At 39.6% G+C, this 7,998-nt stretch overlaps 1 protein-coding gene across 1 annotated transcript; it reads right to left on the reverse strand.

Moving 5' to 3' along the window:
* Positions 1-88: 88 nt before the first annotated feature.
* On the reverse strand, positions 89-7,353 carry wrnip1 (WRN helicase interacting protein 1). Its single transcript, XM_085438279.1, has 7 exons — positions 6,613-7,353; positions 5,039-5,233; positions 4,001-4,239; positions 3,290-3,507; positions 2,034-2,189; positions 1,000-1,079; positions 89-894 (listed from the first exon to the last, which is right to left on the reverse strand). The coding sequence occupies exons 1-7, from the start codon at positions 7,252-7,254 to the stop codon at positions 613-615; spliced, it is 1,812 nt and encodes a 603-aa protein (XP_085294405.1). The 5' UTR covers positions 7,255-7,353; the 3' UTR covers positions 89-612.
* Positions 7,354-7,998: the final 645 nt, after the last annotated feature.

Raw genomic sequence — 7,998 nt, forward strand, 5'->3', positions numbered from 1 at the left:
TGAACATTAAAGTGTATAATAAAATGTTTGTATTATGTCTGACTTGCATTTCCTTTAAGCATCTACACATTATAAGAAACATGCAGGATTGAACAGATAAGGAAATGCATTTATTCATTTTAAACAATATATACATGTTTTACAAAGATAAATCCAAACATGGACAGTTTTAAAAAGTCTGAATTAGCATTATGAAAATACAAAGGTGAGTTGGGTGTATTTAGTTACTGTGTCATTGATCTATTTGTATAACTACAAAGCAAATGTAAAAACTATAACATGAGAAATGACCGTTTATAGAATGAGTGCAGTTTTTTATTCTTTTTTTCTAACCTTTGTAATTAACAAGTTTGTGACACAAACAAAAAATCTTAACTGCCAGCGTAAATACACAGCTTATATAATAAGCCTTAACTGGTCCTTGTAGCAGCCTCAGTTTTAAAGAACATGACAGCAGTGGTTTTCAAACTGTGGTTCAGTGTGTCAGTACAGCAGGGTAGCTGGACAACTACAGAATAATATGCAGTGAAGCAGAGCTGAGTGGATATAACTTATGTGGAGAAAATAAATTTGCTGTGTTTACTTTTGTGTTTTTTGTTTTTACAAAAGTACTCATGAGTCTGAGGGCTTCCAGGTGAAGAAGTTGATTCCTTGCAGCTCCTCAGGTAAGTACTCCTGCTCTACGGGGTCGCTGAAGGCTGGGTTGTATTTGTAGCCTTTCGAGTATCCCAGCTGTTTCATAAGCCTGGTTGGGGCATTGCGGAGGTGCAAGGGGACGGGAGGCAGGGGACCTTTGTGGCTTCTCAAACAGGTCTTCACATTATCATAGGCCTTGTAGATCGAAACAGACTTGGGTGCTCGTGCCAGATAGACCACACACTGAGCGAGGATCACCTGTTGATCAGCAGATGAAACAAAAGGAAGAAAACTGAGGTGAAGACAACTTTAGGGTTGACAAGACAGGAGACTTCCAGTCACTGATTGGTCCACTGAGCTTACCTCACATTCAGGCATCCCAATGAAATGACAGGCTTGGAAGGCAGAAACAGCCTGAGTAAGAGCGGCGGGATCTGCCATACCTGAAAGACAAGAAGGATGCAACGCTGCAGAATAAGAAGCACTTTTTAAAAAAACATTATGACTACTTTGTCAAGCTTCCTCTCTCTCTCTGGCATTTCAGTCCAGTCAGTAGTTTCTGAACTATTTTCGCAGACAGCGATTTATAGAAGTGTTCCTGAGCTCGTGCTGTGGTTTCCATGACAACGGCGTGCCCGGTTTTAATGCAGCATCACGGGAATCTGATGTTGATTTTCAGCCTTCTCCATTATGCACAGAGATTTCTTTAATCATCAATCTTTTGATAATGTTATGTACTATAGATGATGAGATATTTAAAGTCTTTGTTACATTGAGGAAAATTAGTTCATTTTTTTAACAATTTGTAGATGCAGTTTTTGGCAGATTGCTGAACCTCTGCGCTTTACTTCTGAGAAACTCTCTGCTTCTCTAAGATGCTTTTTTATATCTAATCTTGTTGCTGTAATATTGCCAATTACACTAATTAGTTGCAACATGTTCCTCCAGCTGTTTCTTTGTAGTACCTCTTACTTTTCCAGCCTTTTGTTGCCATGTCCCAACTTTTCTGAGACATATTGTTGCCACCAAATTCAAAATTGCCTTATTTTGTCTTAAAATTGTACAATAAAAAAGTATAAATAGCTCTACTGACATAATAAAGCCAAATGTGGTTAGGATTGTAGAGAAGAAAAACTGGAAAAAAGTGTAAGAAGCCTTTAACTTAGGGATGAACTGATAATGTTTAAAAAAATTATTGGGCTGATAGCAGTGCCCGTATCTTTTTTTTTCTGTGTGTATTTTGATTTTCTTGCTATTTATTAACCCTTTGTGCCAGGGGAAAAAAAAAAAAAAGGTCAATACACACCGGATGATTGCAGCTGGAAAATTCTAAAATATATAAATATATATATATATAAATGTAGAGGTGAGATAATGCAATAATTAAATTCACCTACCCACATCTTCACTGGCAAAGCGGACCAATCTGCGAGCCACGTAGAGCGGATCCTCGCCACCCTCAAGCATACGGCCCAGCCAGTATAGAGACGCATTCTCATGGGAGCCTCTCATAGACTTATGTAACGCTGATATGCAGTTGTAATGCTCTTCACCTTTAAGTAACACACACACACACACACACACACACACACACACACACACACACACACACGAAATGTTTCAAACAGATAAGAAGATTTTTCTTCAGGTGGCATTCCATCAGCAATTTTCAAACCAAGAGATTGAAGGACATTACATACTGAAAAAAACGACCTTATCTAAAAAAAACAAAGACTGATCAGGCAAAAATAGATGAATACCGTCTCCATTAAAGTCATTAGTCAAGCTGAATGATGGCTTCATCTCCCAGTGAAGCAGGGAACAGTAAATCTCCATCTTTTGGGACAGCTGCGTGTTGTGTAACAGGACAGTGTGGAGGACTAATGAGTCTGAGGAGTTCTGTGCATGATGAGCAAAGGTGATAAGAACAGCTAAAACTACAGCAGACTAAAAAAAAAAGCACTGATTATAGGTAAACGCGGGCCTTATAAGTTATTGTAATGAGCAAAAACATTAAAATATCAGTTAGCTATGAATGCAATAAAAAAAAAAAAAAAGTCTCAAAGCGCTTCGTTTTATGAATCTGGTATGAACGAATAGCACACGCTGCTCTGACGCTCAGCTAAAATACCTGCACTGCACTCACAAGAAACACACAGCACACTTAAATACCTAGCAGGGGTGAAGAAACGCAAGAAATAAGGTTTGTCCCCGTTATATAACGGTGATCAAAGACACTGGGGCGTAATATGATAGAGCTGTTAAGCTCAAAGCATGAAAGTACTCATGACGAGTGCTATAAATGACGCTGCCGAGAGGAATTTAAAAAATGTGGATTTGTAAAGTATGGAGTGATTTGTGCTGCCTAGTGCTGCCCACATCCTTAAAGACAAAGCCTCTTCTTTTATTGAAACAACCGTTATCCCAGGACCTCTGGTGACGTTTTCCAGCAAAACAGACGTAAAAAATTAACAGTTTCAATAATGGAAATACAATTGAAAACAGAGGGTGAGGATGATGCAAGCATGGGTCACAGTGTTATGAGCTGGAATATTTATTCAGGCCTAGTTGCACATAGTGACACCCAAAAGACCAGCTTTGATAAAAGGAACTTAAAAGAAAGGAGCGTCAATGTGAGTACATCTGCGCTTACCAGCTTTATCATAGAGAATGTGGGACCTTTGGAGACCTTCTTTGACATGCTCTTCTGTCACTAGTATCTCTTGAGGAGAATCGTCGGGTGCTAAGAGGTTTGTTTTGGACATCTGAGCCTGAACAGCCAGCTGGAGACTATTGAGTCCGACTCTTGCGTCGCCATCACAAAGGTAGGCCATGGTGTCCAGGGCTTTTTGCTGAATGTAAATCTTTGGTCTAAAAACATTAAAAATATACACTGTATCAGTGCCTCTACTGTTTAATATGGAATAAAATTGAAAAAATAAAAAACAGATAAATGCTTAAATGCCTTTCATCATGAATATTCTCAGTCTTATGCTCTTCCGTTTTAACCAGCACTCATCTCAAAAACATCTTGATATAAGTCACTCTGACTGGCAGCAAAATGATTTCATCAGTTTTGTCAAAATGTTGTTTTTTATTTTCCCCCATAAAAAAATAATTAACTAAAACGATGGATTTGTGTAATCTACCTTAAACAGATAGTAGATTATATGCAATCATCGGCTGGCAGCTAACAGGTGATTATAGCTCGTGCTGAACCTCATCTGTCAAACTATCAAACAAAACCAAAGCTGAGACTATTGCTGTGGCTCCATCTTCCGATACCCACTATGTGAGGATTACAAAGATAGTGAGGTTTTTGGTCACGTGTGACACTACAGTCGAGGAGCTTGTGGGAACCTACCTGTGTCCATCTGTTTGGTCTTCATATTTGGGGTTTGTCGAATCTTGTCCCTGGATTCTGATCCCAAGTGTGGCCACAGCTCTGTTCAGGATCGAGCCCATCGCCTCCACAGACAGCTTCTCCAGAACCAGCACCTTGCACCTGCTCAGTAGGGCAGCATTCACCTGGAAGGATGGATTCTCAGTGGTCGCTCCAATCAAAGTGACTGTGCCACACTCCACATGTGGAAGGAAGGTGTCCTACAGACGCAAACACATACAGATTCAAGTGAGACTAATTTTACTGGGCATTCAATAAGGATCTGGACCAATCCTTGTTTCTATTAGACATGGCTGTTATATTACTGTTACACATAATACAGGATTTCACAGGATGCTAGAATTTAAAGCTTCAGTTTTCAGAATAAATACAGTATAGTGCCAAAAGTAGTAATTGGATGTCACCCATCCAAAGCATTGAATTCATGTGTTCTAATCCCTTCCATGGCCACAAGTCTATAAATTCAAGCACATAGGCATGCAGACTGCTTCTACAAACATTTGTGAAAGCTGCAAGGCTGAGTCGTTATCATGTTAAACCCTATAGATTAAGAATAGGATGCTACTCAAGTTCATATGCATCTGAAGGCAGACAAGTGAATACTTTTGGCAATATTTGGTACCAGTAGTGAAGCAGACCTCTGAATAAACTACTGCAAATAAAGGACAATGGATTATATTGATTGATAGAACCATTTAAGATTTCTGTAAAACATAAACATGAACCATTTAGTTACCAATGAATTAGGAGACAAAATGTAAATAAATAGTTTCTACTTATTATTATCAGTCGAAACCCCAAAAATGTATGTTTCCAATAGATCAAAGACATGAGCTGGAGAACTCGTGCTGTTTTTGAAGGGATAAAGATGGTCCCGTAAGCTGTTTATACATACATATACACTGGTGCTGATATACAATCTTATTAGCAGGGGGAAGAACATAAAAAAAAGTTTGCAACAAGCAGAGTACAACTTTCTGCTCTAAAATACCTCCTCACCTGTTGGGATTTATTGAAGCGGTGAATTTCATCGATGAACAGGATGGTCTTCCTCTTGCACAGTCGGAGCTCGTTTTGCGCTTGCTTTATCACTTCTCTGACCTCATTGGTGGATGTACTGGTGGCGGACAGAGTTACAAAGCGAGCCGCCCCCTTCTTCTTACTGGTGCTGGCAATGATGTGGGCTAGAGTGGTCTGAAATACAGCGAGCCACATGGAGAGTAATTTAACGTAAACTCACAGGCAGAACATGTAATGCAGCTTTCATCGAGAAGTTTCTGTGATGTGTAATCAAGTTAAATGAGCTGATTTTGTGACTCGTCTATTCAATGAGGAAACCTGACTGCGGCAAAGCAGTCGACAGGAGGGTCAAAGAAGAGATAAAGTGTCAGAAAAGCATGCCGACAAAGTCTGGGAATGGCTAGTGACTGCTCAATGAGCCACGCTGGCAGCTCAACATGCCTAAGGAGTCATTAACAAGCTGTACCACCAACCGAGCAGCCACAGATGCCATCATTCACTCTTTCAACACGACAGTTCTACTTGAATACAACAAAGAGTACCACAGCTGAAAATTCACTTAAATCCACTGTATTGGATATTCAGCATTAATCTAGACAATAATTATTTTAAAACATACAAGAAAAAAGGTGCAAAATGGACAAGCCCCAAGTTTCATGCCAAAACTGAGACTGTAATTATTAGAATATAAGAAATTTGCACTCGAATAATTAATCACAATCATTTTTTTTCTCTTACCCACAATAATTTCAGCAATTTGTGGATTATTAATTCAACAGAAAATTGCCATATTACTAAAAGAAAACTGATAAAAGCTTCTTAAATTAAAATATTTTTTGTGTGAACAATCAGAGTAGAGCTTTAAGAATCACTGAATAGATGAAACTTTATAAGTTATATTTAAAAAAACACCTTTAAAGCACTATATGGATGAGGTAGAGTGTTAAATATTTATATGGTTATACTGTACATTAACATTTGATAATTTTATATAATGACATTTTTTAAAGTACAAGTTTTTGTTCAATATCCCTGATTTTCTTTTTTTTTTAGAAATTAGAACTCAGTCGGTTCAAGCATCTTCAATTCTGAGTACTAGTTGCCGAGAGCAGATGATGACTTATTGTCATCATCTGCATATCATTAATGACAAATTAAAGGAAAACTTTAATGAATGATGCGACACGTCTGACTTTAGTCATCTCGGTTGGTGTTTGGAGAGCGTGGCATAGGACAAGGACAAAACAGCACAGCACGTGATTCACTTAATTTTGAAACTCATCGCCTCCTTTACAATAAGACATAAAACGTGATCATGCCGAAATACTTTGCATTGATTTATAGTGACCTTTGGAATTGACCCAATAATACCGCCCGGTTATCATCTTAGGGGTGAAGGATACAGGTTTTTCCTTTAATTTGTCCCCCACAAATAAAGTGAGGGGAGCTGAATCAGTGGCAATAAGGTGTTTTAACCATCACATATCAAACAGCAGGAAAATACTAAGCAAAGCTGGGGAGAGATGCAGCATCATACTGGGTCACCTCCACACCTTTCCGCATCCCGGGGGTCCCCAGAGGATCAGCGACGGTATTTCCTGGGAGTCAAGAAGTGGCCGGAAGAGACTTTGCTCTCCTACAACTTTATTTTGCCCAAAGTATTCCTCCAGTGTTTCTGGTCTCAGCACCTCCGCCAGAGGTTTGTCTACTGCAAGCAACGTCCGCGGTGACAGACGTTTCGCCGTTTTCAAGCCCTGCCCGCTGGATGCAGGCGCGGGCTGCTGACTCCTCAAAGTCTCTGTACCTGCCGCTCCAAGATCCGCCTCCTCGTTCAGTAAACGTTTCACCCCCTTGCTGGCAGCACTGCCAGGACTTTGTTTACCGACAAACAAACCGTTCCGTTCAGTCTGGACCGGAGGTTTCCCCCTGTTGCTCTGAAACAGCGAAAACATCCCCGGTGACTGCGCGCTGGCCACGGAGGAGGAGCTGGCTGCAGGTTTGATGATAGCCTCGGGACCAGTGCGGGATTTCTTTACGGGAGGTCCGCTCTCGTCTGCTGTGGACGGGCTGCTGTCGGTAACGCCTTTCAGCAGACATATATCCAGATGTCCGTTGATTGTGGCGGACGTGAAGTCTTTAAAACAAACGGGACATTGCACCGAGTCTGGTGCTGCAGCTGTCTTCTCGTTCGCCATGTTGGTTCCCGCTAAACGTTGGACCTTTGATCACGTGACCAAAACAAGGCGTTGACCTTTTGACGTTTTCATTTTTAATGATTAATTTTTTCTTTTTAACCAGCTGTGGTGTGGTGTGTAGATTTAAAAACATTTTTAATGAACATTTTGCCTTTCTAGACGAGTTTTCGGATTACGTTCCTGTGTGCGTTTACGTGCCGATTAGACAGTCCGTCACCAGGAAAGCACATTGTGTCGATAGGTTTAAAAAAAAAAGTCAGAACCTAATTATAAAAAAAATAAAATAAAATAAAATTGGGACTTAAAAGGTGAACCACACAGTTTTTTTTAGCTTCTCTATCCCTCTTTATTTCTAATTATTTTTTAATTGTTTTGTAAGAGTTCAGGGTGAAAGGTATCTGTGCCAGGATGTTTGTAAGTAGCTTTATGTCAAAGTAAAAGAACCTCGGTGAAGTTAATTATAGTCTTGTGGAGCTGTTTGTTTGAAAGTGTGAATTCCTCTGAAAAGTCGGGAGGACCTGTATGCCCCCAGGCATGCAAGTTGTGGCTGTGGTTTTGCAAGACTGTGGGAACAAGCATTTTAAGTTTTCAGCAAGTTTTCGCTATTCAAATAATTCTCTAATAATTTCTCTATTGTAAATTCTGAATGTGCTTTCTTTATTTCCAGTTAAATGTCTTTTAAATGACCCATTTAACTGTTCTTCATCTTTATCTAATTGTTTATATCTATAATGGAGAAAATGT

This window comes from Copadichromis virginalis, linkage group LG18, assembly GCF_057382275.1.
Source record: "Copadichromis virginalis isolate Kocher_CV1m ecotype Utaka linkage group LG18, C_Virginalis_male_GT1.1, whole genome shotgun sequence".
NCBI classification, from domain to species: Eukaryota; Metazoa; Chordata; class Actinopteri; order Cichliformes; family Cichlidae; genus Copadichromis; species Copadichromis virginalis.

Coding starts and splice junctions, on each gene's coding strand:
- wrnip1 (XM_085438279.1), bottom strand. CDS start 7,254: ATGGCGAACGAGAAGACAGCTGCAGCACCAGACTCGGTGCAATGTCCC. Junction 5,234..6,612: donor GACCCCCGGGATGCGGAAAG/GTGTGGAGGTGA, acceptor GCTGTATTTCAG/ACCACTCTAGCCCACATCAT. Junction 1,080..2,033: donor CTTTGCCAGTGAAGATGTGG/GTAGGTGAATTT, acceptor CTTGTCTTTCAG/GTATGGCAGATCCCGCCGCT.